We start from the raw sequence: 21,031 nt of genomic DNA on the forward strand, positions 1-21,031 counted from the left end.
AGAGTTTCCACATTCTTCTTTTCCAAAACATTGGACTAGTCTTGGTATTTTGAGAGGAGTTCAGATATAGCTTCAAAGGAAGGTTCTACCTGGATAGCTGTCCCCATCTGAACCTCTCAAGGTTTGGCTGCTGGGACAGGAGCCCCTGATTGCCAGCATTGCAGTCTACAAAACTCCAATGGAAAACAGACTTCCTGTGTTTGCCACTAAATGAGCAAACTGTAGAGGCCCAACCAGTAGATACTGAGGATCAGGGGAAAGTGTGGCGAATGGATCACACCAAATTGTAACATTTCTCTGTGCCTCTGAATCATTTCAATGGAGCTGTTTCCTCTGTTACTGGACCAGAAGACAAGGGGGAACTGTCAATATTTTCTATAAGGTTAAGAGTGGTCTTGGATTGCAGGGGAATCTGCAGGATCTGGTCTGCCTCTGCATTGATGAAGCAGTCAGCTGTGCCTGAGTTCATGAGGGCTGGTAAAATGGGATTTTGCAGGAGCACCCCAGCTATGTGCAACTAGACTGGCACCTGCAAATGGGGAGCCCTTGGGTAGGGAACTGGGTGCGTTCCAGTCAAGACCAAAGGGCGAGGGAGCTCTTTTTCCTGATTCCTTGGAAACAGGGATGTCAGAAATGGAGGGGTGTCTAGTCACTGCAGTAGAAGCAGAAACAGTGCTGGCATCGTCATTCCTTTTCTGTGGAGGTGAGCAGTCGATGGCCCACACCCACCTTCATTGGCTCAGCAAGAGGCAATGGTGAAAAGGTACCTGCACTGGAGAGTTGCAAGACCCCTGTTTTTGACTCTCTTCATTCCAGTAACTGATTGTCTATATGGATGGCGAGATCCATGAGGACATCCAGACTTGCGGGTGTGTCTACTTGGGCTAATTCATCCTTAATTTCTTCTTGCAGGCCCCACCGGCACTGACACCTCTGTGCTGCCTTGTTCCAATTTGTATCAGCTGTGAGGCATCGCAGCGGTGCAGCGTAGGAGGCTCCGGTGCCCAGCCTAGGCAGCCTCCACTGTTTGTGGTTAGTGTAGATCATCCAATAGTACTGACATGCCTTGGAGGAAGACCTCCTAGTTTGACACTATTGGACTATCACACTCCAAGAAGGGGGAGGCCCAGTCTAAGGCTTCCCTGGACAGCAGGTTGATAACCAGGCTTACCTTTGCATGATCAGTATTATAGGACTGTGGGTGCATCATGAATAGGAGGTGGCACTTTATAAAACCCTGGAATCACTGAGGATTGCCATCAAATCTGGCAGTAGTTTTGGCCAATTTTGGTTAGACATATTCCTGTAGATTTCATCACTTGACATAATCTTTAATTAAAGATTAATCTTTAATTCCTGGAGACAGTCCTGGAGGGTTGGCAACCCTATGGCAGTGGTATCGGGGAATAGGGCTGCATGAGCTGTGTTTTCAGCAAGCAACTGCATGACGGTCCTGCAAAAAACGGTTCTCCAAAGTCAACCGGATGTCATGGGCCTTTAACAGTGAGGGTAAATAACTTTTGGAACAGTTTACAAAGGGGCATGGTGGATTCTCCGTCACTGCTAATTTTTAAATCAAGATTAGATGGTTTCTTTAAAGGTACACTGTAGTTCAAAAGGCATTATTTTGGGGAAGTTCTAGGGCCTGTGTTATCCAGGTGGTCAGACTAGGTGATCATAGTGGTCCCTTTTGGCCTTAGCATCTTTGAATCTATGAAAATGAGGGATAAAATGGCTGATGCTAAAGGTCAGAAGATCACAACAGAATCCGTCATTGACCAAGTCATAATCTTAGTGGATTTCCTCCTAATACTAGCTTGATTTGCAAAAGGTCAGATGAAGATTGGTTAGGACTCTAACTTGACATCTGTTGTAGTAAAATATGAAAACATTTAGATCCAGGCAAGCAAACTATGAAGAAGAAATTCCAAAAAATATTAAATACAGTAGAACCTCAAAGATACGAACATCAGAGTTGAGAAGTGACTGGTCAACTGCACACCTAATTTGGAACTGGAAGTAAGCAACCAGAAGTAAACAATCAGGCAGCAGCCGAGGCAAAGAAAGCAAATACTGTACTTTACCTGTGTTGCATCTTAAAGGTAGACACATCTGGGCTTTCACAACATTCTCTTTGAACTGGATCTTAGCCTGCAGTCCTCAGTTTCTTCAGGTGCATGATTGGCCTCAGGGCTACCACGCTCATCACCCCTCTGCCATCTCCCAGCAGGGCATGCTAACCCCCCGCTGCCAACCCAAGGCAGCCTGAGCAGGCAGAGCAGGAACAGCGCCGGGGTCTGCATTGCTTTCCTATAAGCCGCAGGTGCTGTTTTCACCCCCCTTCAGCCGGGAGGGAGACAAGCTTGCATGGCTCAGTCCAAGCCCAGGAAAGAAACTGCCATAGCCGGAAGTGCTGATGCTGCAAGGAAGCTGCCAGCACTGGGACTACCACATTTGCGGTGTGAGCTGCTGCCCTTGTGGCTGGAGCCTGGCCTGGAGTGTGAGCTGCTGCGGGCATGCTGTGCTCTGGAGGAGCATCTCCGTTTTAAAGAGCCGCAGCCTGCGCCGCACGCCCACTGATGCGGCCCGAGCTTTGCGCTCTTGGGTCCTGGCAGCACCCCTGGGATCGGGACGGGCAGGGAGGGAGGGATGCTGGTGGCGGACTGTGAGCCACTGCCTCTGCAAGCCCTGGAGAAAGGCAGCTGCGGGCTGGCACTTGTAGTGCCCAGGGTGCGGGTCAGGCCCACCCAATAGCCCAAAAGGCAAGAAATAAGAATAGAGCAAGGAGCTGCTTGCAAACCAGGCATTGCTGCCAGGTTCCTGAGTGCCAGGTACCACCTTTGCAGAGAGCTCTCCCAACCTCAGCTGAAAGGCACTGATTGTAGGATAAATAAGAGCAAAGGGGTAGTAATGGAAGAGCATCCCCTCAACTGAATCAGCCTCTTTGGCTTCTTTGAAATTTTCACCCTTAGTTCTTATCCTGTATTTAGAGGCTTCTTCGGAAGTTTAATGTGACATGTTATTGGCCTTGCAGTAAAAGCACATTTGAAGACAGTTCTCTGGCCTCTGAAATGATTTCAAGTACCGTACTGTATGACTAAGCAAAATGGCAAGCAGTGGGAAGCGCAAATGTGTCACACTTTCAATTGACACAAAGCTAGAAATATTTTTTTAAAACCTTGATGGTGTTAGCATCAGCAAAATAGCAGTAGAGTAGGGTATCAGGAAATCACTGATATTCCGAAAAGCCAGGAAGAAATAAAGCAATTTGCAAAAGAAGCCAAAGACAGTGGAGCAGTAAAAAGTAAAAAGGCGTGTTGTATGCAAAACTGCTGCTGCACCTGCTTTTGATAAGGCAATGCCTCGGTGGTTTGCCAAAGAGAGATCAAAAGGCACTCCTACAAGTGCTGTGATGGCTACAGAAAAGGCAAAGTTACCCTACAGAGAAATGAATCCAGACAAAGGTGCGGACCATTTTAAAGCAAGCACAGGGTGGCTCTGTCGGTTCAAAAATTGGCATGGAATATGGCAGTTGGGGATGCAAGGAGAGTCTCCGACAGCTGACTCAAATGCTGCCGGTGAATTTAAAAACACTTTCAGATAATTTATTGAACAGCATGAACTTACCCGAGACCAAGTGTTTAACTGCGACGAGACAGGCCTGTACTGGCGCCTGCTTCCAAACAAGACTCTGGCAGACAGTTCAGAAAAACAGGCGAAAAATTTGAAATCCAGTAAAGATCGAGTCACACTGATGGCTACTGCTAATGCAAGTGGGGATTTCTGTCTCCCATTGCGGTTCATTCACAAAAGTGCGAAACCTCACTGCTTTGCATACCTCATTACGTCAACTCTACCTGTCCATGACTACAGCCAGTGCAGTGCTTGGATGGATAAAGGCATTTTCTCCATCTGGTTTTTTAAACACTTTGTTCCACTTGTGAAAGATGACCTTATACCAAAATCTTTACCTATCCGAGCTGTGCTGCTGATGGATAATGCTCCATCTCATCCTGCCGTTGAAAATCTATTGATGGAAGATGGAAGCATTCAGTGTTTGTTTTTGCCACCAAACATCACAAGTTTCATTCAGCCAATGGACCAAGGCATTACGGACCACATAAAACATTAATACAAGCAAAACCTCTTACGACGATTGTTACTGGGATCAATGCAGTTTGAATCTTGCACAGATTTTCGTAAACAGCTGACAATCAAAGATGCTGTCTAGGTGTGTGCTGAGTCCTGCGGTGAGATTGGCTCTGAGTCTTTGAGATGCTCATGAAATGCATTTTGGCCAGGTATTGATAACACTGAACCAGATAATTTGGAAAATAATGATCAGATGGAAATTAATCAACTACAGTTTTCTGAAGAGTGACAGCTTTTGGATATCACTGTGGAGGAACAGGAGGAATGGCTAAACATGGATAAACATGGGAATGGATACCCTATTCTTAGCAACCATGAGATAATGTAATTGGTAGGAGAAACAGCATAACTGGACAGTGATGGTGACAAGGAGATTCCACACATACAAGCAGAAGAATGCTTCACTACCTGTCTTCAATGACTTGAATAACAGTTTGAAGCAACACGAACGAACCTAATGATGCTTCAAGAGATACGCATCTTGGCAGTAAAAAAGCCTGTTAGCAACTTCAGACAGAGTACCATTAAAGATTTTTTCAAGTCTACGTAGTTTATCCTGTCGTAATTAAGCAGGAAACTTAAGTTTGGATAATTTTTTTTATAATTGTCATTATAAAGACTGGTGCCAGTAAGTTTTGCTTTAGCATTTTTTTAGTGCTATTGAATGGACATTTAAATCAGTGGGCTTTTGTGTTGGCATTTTTTTTTATGGATGATGAACAAGAAGCAAGAGAAAATTACTTAAAAATGAAATCCAGTACTGTGTAAAACATAAAGTACTAAAAAAATGGAAAGTTTAAAAAATAAAGATTTGACAAGGTAAGGAAACTATTTTTGTACTTGTTTCATTTAAATTAAGATGGTTAAAAGCAGCATTTTTCTTCTCCATAGCAAAGTTTCAAAGCGATATGAAGTCACTGTTCAGTTGTAAACTTTTGAAAGAACAACCATAATGTTTTGTTCAGAGTTACAAACCACCTCCATTCACGTGGTGTTCGTAACTCTGAGGTTCTACTGTAATATTGACTCAGTAGATGCCTGAGGATGGCAGCATTATATCTTCTGGGCCTGGTTTCCATGGCCTTAAACTATGCAAAGTGAATACAAAGTGGGGGTAAGACTCTCCCAAATCAGAATGGTAGCCAGTTGCATCCACTTTGCATTTAATTTTCAAAAGATGTAAATGAGCACAGCAAGGTGTGAAGTAGTGGAGGATCAGGCCCTTTGTTCCCATCCCATAATTCCTTCTCCAGAATTTGTTTTTCCCTGATGGATAATGAGAGTAAACATTAAATCATTCACTAGGATGGTATGGGAATAGGTCAGGGGTAGGCAAACTATGGCACGTGTGCTGAAGGCGGCATGCAAGCTGTTTTTCAGTGGCACTCACACTGCCCCGGTCCTGGCCACTGGTCCAGGGGCTCTGCATTTTAATTTAATTTTAAATGAAGCTTCTTAAACATTTTAAAAACCTTATTTACTTTACATACAACAATAGTTTAGTTATATATTATAGACTTCTAGAAAGAGACCTTCTAAAAATGTTAAAATGTATTACTGGCACGCGAAAACTTACATTAGAGTGAATAAATGAAGACTCGGCACACCACTTCTGAAAGGTTGCCAACCCCTGGAATAGGTGGTGTTGCGTCATGAGACAATGTGCCCATAAGGATCACCCTCAAAATTGATAGGAAGCTTGTAGGGAAGAGACAGTGAAGACTCAGTCATTTTCCTTGTTATTTTCTATTTTGGAAATCCCAATAATGGAACAAATGAGACAGGAAATTACATATTTCTTTGACATAATACTGATGATGTGAGAAAAAAATCAACTCTTTGGCCAATTCCATTGTTTTGGGGCTAATTGATAATCACTCCAAAAAAAGAGAGAGAGGATGGAACTAAATATATGGGTGTGAGGATTAATAACTCTGGAAAGCAAATATAAGAGCGATAAGGATTCCAGCATATTAGAGAAAACCATCACTCCGAGAGGGAAAACTCTCAGCCTGTCTTGCTGACATCTCTGCATGGATGTTCAGCATTTCACTAAGGACCATCTTTCACTCGAACCTCTCTCTAGGACCCTGGATAAGTCTAAATCTTGCAGATTCTTTCTGCATAACATCTCTAAGATATGGCCTTGCCTATCCATCCACACATTTAAAACTTTCATCCAGGCTGTAATCATCTTGCATGTTGATTACTGCAACATCTTTTTCACTGGTCTTTACAAATACAACCTTGATCCACTGCTATCCATTCAGAATGCTGCTGCAAAGATCATTTTCCTAACCCATCACTTTGACCATGTCACCCCTCTTTTTGCATTCCTCCCCTGGTTCCTTCTTCTGTATCATGCATGAAAAGTAAGCTACTTGTCTTCACTGGTAAGGCCCTTCATGGCCTATCCTCACCCTAACTATCACCTGTCATTTAGTAGTGAGATGTTGACTCCTGCCTCTGACTGGCCTATGATGTCAGCCTCCATCATGCACTTTTTAAATTTTCAAGCAAGAAACTTCATGCTTTCTCCCATGTTGCCCCCTTACACTTGGGAAGAGCTCCCTGTAAACATCCACAAAACTATCTTATTATCCTCCTTCAAACTCACCTTTTCCATGAAGCTTACAAAAAACTTGACAATGGTTAGGTTGCTGTGCTGAAATCACTGCCTGTCACACTGACCAATATTCATAGATTCATATTCCAAGGCCAGAAGGGACTTTTGTGATGATCTAGTCTGACCTCCTATATAACATAGGCCATAGAACTTCCCTAAAGTAATTTCTAGACTATCTATTTTACAAAAACATCCAATCTTGATTTGAAAATTGTCAGTGATGAAGAACCCACCACGACCCTTGGAACATTGTTCCAGTGATTAATTACTCTCACTGTTATTGTCTCATTGTTTCCTTGTACTCCTCTCTAAGTCAGTCTATCTATCCATCTGTTGTCTCTTTTCTTATACTTAGGTTATAAACTCTTTGGGGCAGGAACTGTCTTTTTGTTCTGTATTTGCACAGCTCCTAGTCCACTAGAGCCCTCAACCATGACTGGGATGCCTAGGTGCGACAAGAACACAAATAATAATAACAAAATCAACACTGTATCAACTACGAAAATGAGGGGGAAACATGACTACATCTCAAACAAACCTTCTGTGTGAGTGAGAACAAATTTGATAGATTGATGATGAGTAGAGATACAGAAAAAATAAGCTTTTATTACTTAATTTAAGCACAAAAAGGGCATATGATTCCACAAAGATAAGAATTTTTGCCAAGTGTTATAAGCGGCAGTCTGTATTAACCAAAAAAGAAACTAGAGACAATGAAGTTGGGGAAATCCTTTAGCCCTGACTAATTCTTATAGAGTTTTATAGCTATTTCATGATAGCTAATGTTCTTTCTAAATGCTTCATTTAGGCCTCAGTCCAACAAAGCCAAGCACACGTTCAACTTTAAGCACATGAGTGTTCTCTTGGCTTTGAGTTAAACATGTGCTTACCTGCTTTGCTAGATTTGGACTTAAAAGAATTAACAAAATCAACATGGATCAAGAAAAACTTCCTTATTAAGATTAAGGAGAAAAGAGGCTGAATTTTCAAGAATATTATTGGGTAGCTAACAGCCTTTCTTTCTCTGATGTCTTCCATCAAATATACTTTGCACTTCCAACTGCCAGCTAAACAGAGTAACCTCAGAAAATGAGACTTTTTGACACTACTTGTTTAGCAATGAGATTTTCCTAGCCAGAGGAAAAATACACATGGGATTTGGAATTAGAAAAAGCATCAGCGTTTTATGTTAATATTAATTAGATATTTGTTTCTTGATTAAAAATAAAAAGGAAAAACAAAAGTTCCATTTGTGATTGATGACAGGTCCACTGAAGATATACCCTTGGCAGAGCTATGCCATATACTCCTTATAAAACACACACACACAGACCAAACAACGTGTAATTACCCATTTAGCCCTCTTAAAGGATAATAGCAGAACATTGCATAGTTTGTTCCCTAGCAAGTTCAAGAGCAATTAAATAATGACAGAAAAAACAGGAGAGTATTATGTTACCCATAGGTTTTTAATATCTTTATGTAAGGTAAATGGTTAAAAATGTGGTGCTATTTACTTGTCTCTTTTGGAACATTTATACCTTATTTTAAATTAATTGCTTTAAAACTGAAAAAAAAAAATCAAGGGCATCTGAAACCATTCAATGTCTATACTGGCTAAAAATGTGCTTACTGGGGGTTTCATCCACAGTTGCATGGAGGGTGGTTTGAGGGGAGTGCCAGTGAATCTGTAACTATGCAGAGCCACCTATCAAATCCATGGCTCATCATGTAAGGTTACTACGCTTTGTGCAGATTTAGCCCTGCTGGCTGGCATATTTGAGGGGGTGAGTGGCGGGGCAGAGCCAAGCCTTTGTCCACTTTCTGTCCACTCCCTGCCTATTACTATTTATTATTAGTAGTAAATAATTATATTATGATACACCTCTACCCCGATATAACGCGACCCGATAAAACACGAATTTGGATATAACGCGGTAAAGCAGCGCTCCGGAGGGGAGGGGGGCGGGGCTGCATACTCTGGCGGATCAAAGCAAGTTCGATATAACACGGTTTCACCTATAACGCGGTAAGATTTTTTGGCTCCCGAGGACAGTGTTATATTGGGGTAGAGGTGTAGTACCCAAAGGCCTAGGGCCCCATTGTGATGGGTGCTATACAAACACAGAAAAGAACCAATCACTGCCCGAAGGGTTTAAAAGCTAAAGATGGTGAGAGCTCATCTACTCGGACTTAACCCTGCACACCTGGAGCCAAGATCTAAATGCCTATGCATTCAGTAAGAATATCTGCAGTAAAGCCTTCTAGTGATTTCCAATAATATTACAACTTGGGGATTAAACTGAAAAAAAATAAGGTCAACATTTTCAAACTGAAGTACTTAACATTAGACACAAAACAACTTATTTAAGCACTTATTTAGATACATAAATAAGTCTAACATTAAGGTACTTCATTTTGACAATGTTGGCCTGCAGCTAATTGAAAATTTTAGTGAATTAATATTTTCCATAATGTCTTTTTGTGACAGTACTGATGTTGTGGATTTTCATTTTGAGTCTACTAATTAATTATATTTGTGGTTTATGTATGTGCTTTTTTAGGTGCTGCACAATGGACTTATCATGGAAATGGATCATCCAACAGTAGGGAAGATAGCTGTTCCAGGTTGGAATATTTAATTTTTCTTTCTAAATAGAACTTTTAAAAAAATGAAGTGATGTGTCCTGGCATTTCACTCTTGTGAATGGATGTTTGACTGACAGTTGACACCTATGCCCGTGTTTGTTCTAGTAGCAGGGCAATGGGTATATATTGGACCAGTTCATGAATTTGGTAGTTCGCGTCTCCTAAAATATGAACATGACTTTGATAGTGTTTGCAAACCCCCATTGTTGGAAATATTACTGTTAAAGCATCTATGTGAATATGGTTTTGATTTAGGTTTACTCTGACTGTTGTGTAAACTCTGCTTTTGGGACTTTTTATTGTAAAAGCAAAACAAAAAAGGGGCCACTCATCCTGAAGCATGGGCTTTTGCTTGACAGCAGGCTCTGCAATGAAAAAGTCTGGTTAGCTGTTCTTACTTCTTTAACAAGGAGTTTCTGAGGACTATAGGAGATGTGAACAGGCCCTTTATGTTTCTTTCTAATTGAGACTGGACAAGCTATCATAGTTGGCCTAAGTCTTCTTCCACTGAAGTAAATGGTAAACTCTTATCTATTTTAATAGGAGCAGTTAGGTCAATGCTGAACACTCAAATCTTGCTGCTTCCCTAAACCTTCCTTTCTCACAGATTTCCCTTTCCCCCCTCTCCATGCAGAGCATCTTTCAGCTTTATTTTTATAATGTCATCTCTTTATGTAAAAACATTCAGTGCCAAATACCAGCCTCTGATACATGCACCCAATTCCCATCAATTTCAGCTCAGTTGCACACACATAGCTGTAGGAAGAATTTGACCCATAAAGTTTTTCTTAAGTTGCACATCCTGGAGTCACACAGTTACAGAAAAGAGTTTTTTGAGAGGAATGAACCCCATATGATTCAATATTTTCCTGCATGAATAATTTTTTTGTCTGCTTCATTTTTGGTCTTTGTCACACATTGTGGCCCACACTTGGGCCTCACCAGGTTGAGAAGTTTGGGAGAAAATACTCTAATATGTTTCCACAATTCAAATGAGCGTTTATGAAAATGCACCTCTTAATATTTTACTCTTCAAGAAAAAAGTTTAATCCCTTTTGTCTATCTATAATGAAAAGACAAGCAAGGTTTTTGGTTTCAATTAAAAAAAAAAACAGGTAGAAAAACCTTGCAGATGGCAACAGGAAAAGTGTGTAAATTTTCATGTTGCATGCAATACATAATCTATCTTTGAGAAAGAAAATACTCCTTCAGGGGCAAAGTTAAACTGCAAGAAGAGAAAGGAGATGAAAGGAATGTTCTAATGTCTGTCAGCAGAGATAGAAAGCACTGGCAGGAAAGAAACTTTTCACATAGGTAAGCTACAGTACTTCCCAAATCCTTATGTTTTTTTTTACGTTATTAAAACTCAAAACTTGTGACAGTGCAGTGAAACTAAAATAAATCATCTTATTCTCTAACGGTTTGCTATTTAGATGGGCTTCTATGAAGGGCTTTTTGTATTAAAGCAGATGGCTGAAACGATCATTGGACAGTTGAACAGGAAAAGCAGAATTATTTCCTATCTTGGCATGGAGCAGGGGAAGGAGGGTAAACATAATGACACTGTATGGCTCTGCCCATAACTTGGAAATGACATTAAGAGCTTGATTACTGTTAATGGTAGACCTTAGGAGCATCCTCCAATTACCCAGGTCAGAGATACATCTTTGGCTAAGAGTGAAAACTGCACCAAAGCAACCTCCAATAGGCAATCCCATCCTCAACATCCATTTAAAAGTATTTCTAAGTAGTTTCCAGTGCAATTATATTCAACTGTTAGATAGAGACCACCTCCACTGTATGAATGGTTTCTACTTGAAGTTGCTTAAAACAGATTTCAGTATAGATGCTGGACAATGAATCTTATATTGCAAACACATATATATATCCATAATAGCATTGGGGGGAGGCTATGGGCCGTAGACCAAACTGGAATGACTGTTATCTCTGGTCCACATCTAGACAAATTTTAATAGATGAAATAGGTGAAGCAGACATCACACCTGAAGTTCTTGACAGATAGCCTTTTGTGTTGCTAAGCAAAGTTCCGAATGCAGCAATACACTTATTAGGAATGAGTGAGTACTCATACTGGAAGATTTTTATCATTTAATTTTGTGGCTGGCCTCTGTCTTTCTATTATATTGGGTTTAACCAACACCCTTATCCAAACACCCCCAGACTGTGGGTGAGTTCAAATACAGATCTGGGTCTTCATTTTGGGTGAAATCTTGGCTCCCTTAAGTTAATAGGAATTTTGCCATTTACTTCAGTGAAGCTAGGAATTCACCTTTGAATTTTTTGATGTAGGCCCATCTCTTGATTTTAATTATCTTTTGAATATTGCTTATAGGGCTACTACATTTGGTGTTTCTTCCATTTAAAGGCAGGATTCTGAATGCTTCCTTCTTGTTGTAGTCCCCAGTTGAGATATACTGTATGCCAATGAGAGATGGCAAGCATTAGTTCTGTATGTTTTCCCATGCTCTTAAGGTATTTAATACTTAGAACAACACATCAGGTATTGATGAGTTTTCGTGGTGGAGGAGGTAAATTGTTAGAAATATATTTGTATTCATTTGTGTTGTTTTTAGTCAAGATATAACTTAATAGTTTGGTATTTTCTACTTCTAGAAGGGTGGTAATATTACTCTTTATTTAAGGACATCTTTGTACATACATGCTACTGCTATTAGTAAAAGTATTGTTAAGATCTTCTTGTATAGATTTAGATATAGATCTTAGATATAGAAGAAGGAAGCTCATTTGTTCTGACTGGAGAGATTGTTTTGCAGAAAGCTGTAAGAGAAGTTTTAAAAAGATGAATAAAAATGTGTGTGGTTCTTTGCAGGTTGATTGTTTTTACCTGGTCTTAATTAACATCTTCATTCAGCACTCAGATACCACAGCTGTAGATGCCATATAAGAATCTAGTGAGATGGATGGATACACAGAGATCTGGAAGAGGAGTTAAATATGTTTAAGAAAATGAATGGAAAGCACTACAGACCCTTTGAGGACAGAAAAATAATGGAAGAGAGAGGTTAGCTATAGGGGATAACCCAGATCTCACTGGATGGTATTGGGGCAGCCAAATTAAATGAATGAACAAAGTTGAGGAAGCCTTGGAATCTTATTTAATCCCAAACTCTTCTGGTGAAGAACATCAATTCATTTCCCACCAAAACAGCATTTTCTCTTGCTTTGTATGGGCCACTGGGCAATGTATTTGTAATGGCTACATAGGATATAATATACACCAGCCCCTATTTGTTTTTATAGCATGAACTATTGTCCAAATCTGTCCAATTATGGTATATTTCATATATGACTTTGAAAGCCCAAATAACAACTTTCCCAACATCTGCATTATCCAAGATACCATTTGGCCTTTAAAAACTTGCCTTTTATCACTAATTTTTTTTTTAAATAGTTAAACAACAACAACAAAAACCTAAACCTGACAGACAGGATTGTATACAATCCACTTTATTAACCTTTTAAGGTAGAAACACTCATGAGCACATCTGTTGGATGAGCTTGACAGGTCGGCTGTCCAAGCCTGACACCATTGGTTTGAAAATGGAGTTTTCGGTCTCGTAGATGACCTGCCTGCCAAGGCTGATGAGCCCTACTTTCCAAACAAGATTTATTTAAGGTGTTTGCCTTGAACATCCTCATCATAGGGCCTAAGAGGCATGGTTGAAATTTGGAAAGGCCAGTATGGATTCATGCCAGAAAGGATCACAATTGATGCCATATTTGTGCTACAAATTCTCATGGAGACATTCACAGAAAAGAGATGGCAATTGGATGTGGTCTTTGTGGATCTGGAGAAGGTGTGCAATTGTGAACCTCATCTCAAATACTGCGTACAGATGTGGTCTCCTCATCTCAAAAAAGATATACTGGCACTAGAAAAGGTTCAGAAAAGGGCAACTAAAACGATTAAGGGTTTGGAACAGGTCCCATATGAGGAGAGATTAAAGAGGCTAGGACTCTTCAGCTTGGAAAAGAGGAGACTAAGGGGGGATATGATAGAGGTATATAAAATCATGAGTGATGTGGAGAAAGTGGATAAGGAAAAGTTATTTACTTATTCCCATAATACAAGAACTAGGGGTCATCAAATGAAATTAATAGGCAGCAGGTTTAAAACAAATAAAAGAAAGTTCTTCTTCACGCAGCGCACAGTCAACTTGTGGAACTCTTTACCTGAGAAGGTTGTGAAGGCTAGGACTATAACAGAGTTTAAAAGAGAACTGGATAAATTCATGGTGGTTAAGTCCATTAATGGCTATTAGCCAGGACGGGTAAGGAATGATGTCCCTAGCCTCTGTCTGTCAGAGGATGGAGATGGATGGCAGGAGAGAGATCACTTGATCAATGCCTGTTAGGTTCACTCCCTCTGGGGCACCTGGCATTGGCCACTGTCGGTAGACAGGATACTGGGCTAGATGGACCTTTGGTCTGACCCGGTACGGCCTTTCTTATGTTCTTATGTTAAGAGAATTAGTTTGGTGGAGTTTGCAATGGAGAAGCATGCCAGAAGGATATGTCTATCTTATCCAGGATATGTACGATGGAGTGATTACTGTAGTCAAACTAAAAGAGGCTACAGTAGAGAATTTCCAGTAAACGCTGGCCTGCAATGGGTTCAACATTGAGCCCCATTGTGTTTGCAGATATCATGGATGTGATAAGTGAGAGTCTTTGGGGAGAGGTGCCTTGAAACATGCTGTTTGCTGATGTAATGATATATGTGTGAAACGTTGAACAGTGGCAACTTAGTTTTGAGTGGGCTGGACTTAGAGTGAAGGGGAACAGTCCTATATCTTGCATTCTGGCACAGGCTTCCTTCAGTGTTTTGAGATTATTTATATGTGTTTGAAGGATTGATCCAGACTCAGTGCAGTATTCCTTTTTGGTGCAGACTCAGCCTCTGTGGGCTAAGCGAGTCACCTTACATATGGTTCATCTTTTCCATGAAACAGGACAAAAGCTCCTCCCACTTGAATCTGGGGCTATGTTCAGAGCATCTACACTGATTAGCCCACCCACTGTGTAGAACTGTCCCTTTTTCCTGTATTACTTCTCTTGTCATTGTGGATTACAAATATATTGTGTGAAAAGAAGAGAAGAATATTTTTGTTCATAATCAGCCTGTTCCTACTGTCCGATTCATTCATGGGTGTCATAGTCTAGGACTGGTTACATCATAGGTGGTTCCATGATAGCAAGTTGTTATATCACAGTTACAGAAAAATCATGGACATCTGGTTAAGGGACAGGATGGGGTGTCAGGAAATCTGGATTGTCTTCTTTTTTGTGCCACAGACGACTTTGGGTCAAAATAACAATTACATACTTAACAGGAGTGTTGTTTTGAGTCTTAATTTATTAACATTTGAAAAACACTTTGCTATCTTCAGAAGGAAGGTGTTATTGAAGTGTCAAGTGCTTTTTTGATATATTTATTTTGCCCAGGAAAACAAGGCAGGCTGATTATAAAGGAGAAAACTGCGATGGGATTTCCTTGAATTGAATCAACTTGCCAGAAACCTCAGACTGTTGTTAACTATGCCGTCGTCTTTTCAATCTTTTAGTGTTGGGAAAGGGGGGAAGATTCAGTAGGACTAGATATATGGCAGAGACTGTTCATTGAAAAGTGCTGTCCTGCATTGAGGGATTTTGCAGGAAATTAAAGAAATCTGCGCTACGATACATTGTTTCCTGCAGCTAGGAGATCTCGCGCTACGGGAACAACAACAAAATAAAACATCCCAGCAATTCTCTACAAGAGCCCCTGCCTGAACTTCTGATCCTGTCTGCTTCTCATCACACATTCTTGGTGTGTTTTTGTGTGTGCGCGTGTGCATAGCTAATGTTGACTGAAAAATTTTAATTTCACTTCACTATTTATGGCACATTGGAGACAAACAGCTTCACCAGCATTACCGTTACCTCATTCGCCTTTTTTAGTCATCAGCGCTGACTGTTTATGTCTTTTACATTTGCAGAGCTGATTTCAATTTTGAGGAATTCAGTACCATTGCAGGAACTCCACAGAAATGATGTATGTCATCTCACTTGGCTATCCTCAAAATACTTTACAAAAAATCTTAAAATATATATATAAACAGTAGATTGGTACTGATTGCAAAACCAGAAATGAGGTAGTGGGGAAGGTAAGGAATATGTTCTGAGTTTGGGGATTATTCAGAAGAGTAAAGGACTTTTTTTTTTTTTTAAGTGTGATATTTTAATTTGGAATGTGATAGCATTTCTTTTAAAGTGAAGGATAAATAGTAAACCTCCTTACTCCTCCGGCATGTTTTCTTAGCATTTTTTAAAGTGCTTTACCCCCCTAAACAGTAGAATGGCCTTTGCACCTTAATCAATGCTTCCCCACTTACTAGAGAAGAATAAGTAAGCTGCCTCTTACCTAGGGTGACCAGATGTCCTGATTTCATAGGGACAGTCCCGATTTTGGGGGCTTTTTCTTATATAAGCACCTATTATCCCCCCAACCCCTGTCCCGATTTTTTACACTTGCTATCTGGTCACCCTACTCTTACCCATTGCTGTGACTTCCATTCTTGGGGACCATCACACCTTTCCCTGAATCCAGATTGGCAGTGCATGCATCCTACGCATCACTATGGCATGGTCTGGAACTAGGAATTTTATGTTCCGCAGACAGCAGTTCTGTCAGCTGAGCCAATAGTGAGTCTGCCCTTGTGTTTAGCTCGTCTCAGCTGGACATTGCTCTTTGCAGACCTTAGAGTTTTTATTTAAGTCTCTCTTTAGGTAATATACATATGTGGCAGTCAAAGCAGTTTTTTTATAGCACATGTTTCTTTCTGCTTTTGAAGTCAAAATGACAGAAGGATATTTTCTTAAAACAAAAGAGAGCACTCCCACCTATTCTGTATGATACAGTACTGAATAAAATAAAACTTGTGAGTGTAACTCTGCATATTATTTAGGCAGTAGTTTTACTGCTAGGGATGAAAAGATTTTCATTATTTTTTTCTCCATCTACAGTGAGTTACTATCTGGCTTTCTTTGTTTTACACTAGAAACTTTTCCAATGATACACTTTTCTGCACTCAGTCATACATCTGAATCAAACTAAAGAAATGGAATTATTTAGGCAACCATTTTGGCTAAAGCGTTATCCTCTCACCAGAGGTAACATTTATTGCAGCTGTCATATATGTCTCTGGAATTCAGTTTTGTTTAGGAACAAAAAACAATATTTTTGTTGTTTTGCACAAAATAGTCCCTCACCTCTGCCCATTCAAATAGCTCAGAAAGCACTTTCCTATCCCCTTCCTCTGTGACCAAGCACAGCCAGGTGCTCACACAGCACAGGGTGTGTGATTGTAAAGATATAGATGTGTGCCTCGGGTGCATTGTAAAACAGCCAAATTACTTCAGCGCCCATAAATTGCAAGTATATCTTTATGATCTTTAATAATTATTGGATAAGAAAAAGAATCCACTGTCAATTCAAAAGTTTAGTTTAATTAAATGTCAGAATATGTTTTAAACATTTAGAGAATTTCCCGTAATCCTAGAACACTGGGATGAGTGTACAAGTCCACTTGCATGCTCCCACCACATATCTTCCTAACAAACAAGCCCTACCCCCCATTTCCAAAAAGAGCCCTCCATAGCCCTATCCCAGGAGTGGAGTGAATAGCTGGATTTAAATTGTTATAAGTGAGCATATTTTCATAGATGTTAAGGCCAGAAGTGACCATAAGATCATCTAGTCTGTCCTCTTGTATAGAATTTCACCAGTTACCTGCTGTACTGGGCCCAATAACTTATGTTTGACTAAAGCATAGCTTACAATAAGGCATCCAGTCTTGATTTGAAGACATACAGAGATAGGGAATCCACTACTTCCCTTGGTAGTTTGGGCCAATGGTTAATCACTCTCTCTGTTAGATATGGGTACATCTACACAGCAGGAAAAAAACCCTGCGGCAGTGTGTCTTGGAGCCTGAGTCAATTGACTTGGGCTTGTGGGGTGTGTATAGACATTTGGAGTTGGGCTGGAGCCTGGGCTCTGAGACCCAGTGAAGGGGAGGGCCTTATAGCCCGGGCTCCTGCCCGAGCTTGAACATCTACACGTATTTTTGGCCACATAGCACAAGCCGAAGTCAGTTGACTCAGGCTCTGAGACTCACTGGCATGTTTGTTTGTTTGTTTTTTACTTTGTAGACATACCCCAAGTGTGCCTTATTTCTAATTTGAATTTATCTGGCTTTAACTTTCAGCAATTGGGTTTTGTATGCCTTTCTCCTCTGGATTAAAGAGTTCTCTAGTACGCAACGTTTTCTCCCCATGAATGAAAACACTTCTTACCTTTCTTGTTGAAAAGCAAGATAGATTGAGTTTTGTAAGTCCTATGTTGTAAGGTGTATGTGTATTTGTACACACACATACCGAGAACATATAAAGTGCTCACTTTACTGATTAAAGCTTTATATTTCATATAAAATATATGTGTATTTATATATATACATATATTTTACACTTAATTTCAAAAAGTTATATAAGTACAGAGTGTCAGTGGAGAGAGAGGTTTTTTCTATATAGAAATTACATAATGAGAAGGTACAATATAAAGATTTGAGCAGCAAAATGAGCATGTTAGAAAGTCCACAGGAGAGGCATAAGAGGGACTAGCAGAGGTTGGAATCAGCAGCAAAGGAGTATGGTGTTCTTCACACCATCTAGATGAATCTAAATAAACTTGATTTTAACTTTCTCTGACTTTTTATTCTCAGGTTGGAATCTGATTAAAAAGCATTAGAAGAATTTTCTATCTGTGGTGACCACCACTTTCTTTTGTGTGTCTTAATTTACAGTACAGCTTGTCTTGATTAATTTCCATTTTGGTGTTAATATTTTCCATTGACAGGCCTCTGTAGTGATTGGTTTATATGTTTAGGTCTATCTCTGGATAGAATAATTTTAGAGACCTTTTTTTGAATGAAAACTTTTTTGGCACCCTAATTTAAGGCTATTGAATCCAGTTTGTCATTCTGAAGTTGTTATTTAAAATGTTAATAACTATTCTTTGCCCTTTTGTATTTACTCTTGACTGGGCAAGTCCGCTAAACTAAGGTTATTTCTTTTCTTTCTGCATTTATATTGAAAAGAATAAAAAAAGCAAGAAGACATTTTAGACTATGATGTACTCCTCTATTTTTAAGGTGTCATAATTTAAGAATCTCTTGCTTACATCATCTCACATTTAATAGGAGGTGAGGAAGGATGCTCCAGTGATTAGGGCACTAGCATAGCACTTGGCATACCTGGATTCAGTTCTTGCTGCACCAGAGACATTCTGTGTGACCGTACGCAAGACACTTTGCTTCTCTATGCCTCAGTTCCCCACCTGTAAAATGGGAATAAATAGCAGGGCCCTACCTCACAGAGATATTGTGAGAATAAATTCATTAGATTGTGAGGCACTCAGATACTGCAATGATGGGTCATGTAACTACCTTAGACAGATAGAAAAAATCTTCTTCATCCCCTAACCTGACCTACACAATATTTGAAGACAACATTCCTTTATTTGTGGACAGGGCCGGATAACGCAGGGGCTTTCGGGGCTGCAGCCCAGGGCCTTGGGCTAAGAGGGGCCCTGCAAAAATAAATCCATAATTATATACAATTCAGTGGTATACCCATCGATCATGATTGACTGGTCGATCCTGGAGCTGCTGCCAGTCGATCGCAATCTCCAGGCCGCTAAAAGTCCAGTGGCGCAGCAGGGCTCATGCAGGCTGTCTGCATGCAGTGGCCTCACGTGTAGGGTTACCATTCGTCCGGATTTACCCGGACATGTCCTCCTTTTTGTGCTAAAAATAGCGTCCGGGGGGAATTTGTAAAGCACTCACAATGTCCGGGATTTCCCCCCTCCCCCGGCAGAGCAGAGCGAGCGGCTGGGAGGGCTGCAGGAAAGTCCCGGGCTGGACTCCGGAGCAGCTGTAGAGGAGCCGGATCCGCCCTGCATTCTGAGCAAGTGTATCAGCACAAAGTGCAGCCCTCCCCCTTTTGCAACTGGGAGCGGTTTCTGCCATGCAGCGTAGCAAAACGGGAGCGAGAGCACTTTGTGCTGATACAAGGGCAGCTCTCCCCTGCAGCCCGGTCCGGCAGCACTGTGCAGGGCCAGGGACCGGGTTTTGTTGTGCTGGGGAGCTTAGCCACGTGTCCGGCTCGCACAGAGCCCAACACCCTGTTCTGAGCAGCAGGGTAAGGGGGCCAGGGGGCAGGAGAAGGGGCAGGGAGGTTCTGGAGGGGCAGTCAAGAAACGGGGGGGGGCTTTTTGGGGGGAGTGGAGAAAGTTTTGGGCAGTCAGGGTACAGGTAGGGGGTAGGGTCCTGAGGGGCAGTTGGGGGGGTCTTAGGAGGGGGCAGTTAGGGGACAAGGAACAGGGAGTCTTAGGTAGGGGGTGGGGTTCTGGAGGGCAGTTAGGAGCAGGGGTCTCAGGAGGGGGCAGTCAGGGGACAAGGAACAGGGAGTCTTAGGTAGGGGGTGGGGTTCTGGAGGGCAGTTAGGAGCAGGGGTCCCAGGAGGGGGCAGTCAGGGGACAAGGAGTGGGGGGGTGGGGAGCTGGGAGTTCTGGGGGGGAGCTGTCAGGGGGCAGGAGTGGGGAGAGGGATCGGAGCAGTCGGGACAGGGAGCAGAGGGGTTTAGATGGGTTGGGAGTTCTGGGGGGGGGGGCTGTCAGGGGGTGGGGAGTGGTTGGATGGGGCGTGGGAGTCCCAGGGGTCTGTCTGGGGGTGGGGGTGTGGATAAGGGTTGGGGCAGTCAGGGGACAAGAGGCAGGGAGGCTTAGATAGGGAGTGGAGTCCTGGGGGGCAGTTAGGGGCAGGGGTCCCAGGAGGGGGCAGTCAGGGGACAAGGAACGGGGGGAGGGTTGGGGGTTCTGGGGGGGCGGGAAGTGGGAGGGGCAGGGGCGGGGCTAGGGCGGGGCTCCTCCCGTCCTCTTTTTTGCTTGCTGAAATATGGTAACCCTACTCACGTGGCTCCTGGAAGTGTTCGGCAGCTGGCACATCTTTGCAGCCCCTGGTGGGGGTGGGGGGAGTGGGAGGCAGCTCCACATGCTGCTCCCACCCCCAGCACCGTCCCCGCAGCTCCCATTGGCCGAGAACCAATTTTAAGTTTTAAGACTGAAATGTAACAACAGAACGGCTTTATGTTAATTAAAAGGCAAGTTTAGTATAGCATTAATAGCCTTGATGCCATAATTGTGATCATTTTGTTTTAAAGTAGGAAAAAGACTTGTATACAGGGGCCTCACAATATCTAATAGCCCCGGGCCCACAGGAGAGTTAATCCGAGTCTTTTTGTGGATTTAGCAGAAATTGGTTGAGAGAGAGAGAGAGAGACCTATCTCATAGAACTGGAAGGGACCCTGAAAGGTCATCAAGTCCAGCCCCCCACCTTCACTAGCAGGACCAAGTACTGATTTTGCCTCAGATCCCTAAGTGGCCTCCTCAAGGATTGAACTCTCAACCCTGGGTTTAGCAGGCCAATGCTTTAAGCTCAGTTTTTATCCTTAACTGTGGAGAA

At 41.8% G+C, this 21,031-nt stretch overlaps 1 protein-coding gene across 9 annotated transcripts in view; it reads left to right on the forward strand.

Annotated features, from left to right (window-relative positions):
* The window catches only part of SUGCT (succinyl-CoA:glutarate-CoA transferase), a 488,382-nt gene that overhangs the window by 415,594 nt on the left and 51,757 nt on the right, over positions 1-21,031 (forward strand). For 7 of the 9 annotated variants that reach the window (XR_010598405.1, XM_065583830.1, XM_005287335.5 and 4 more), the window contains one exon: positions 9,343-9,406. The exons of the other annotated variants lie outside the window; for them this stretch is intronic. Coding sequence is in view for 6 of the 7 variants with exons in the window: in XM_065583830.1 (XP_065439902.1) it covers positions 9,343-9,406 (64 nt within the window). In the remaining variant the exon portion in view is untranslated. The remainder of the gene's footprint in view (positions 1-9,342; positions 9,407-21,031) is intronic. 9 annotated transcript variants of the gene reach the window in all.

The sequence above is a fragment of the Chrysemys picta genome, chromosome 2, assembly GCF_011386835.1.
Source record: "Chrysemys picta bellii isolate R12L10 chromosome 2, ASM1138683v2, whole genome shotgun sequence".
NCBI classification, from domain to species: Eukaryota; Metazoa; Chordata; order Testudines; family Emydidae; genus Chrysemys; species Chrysemys picta.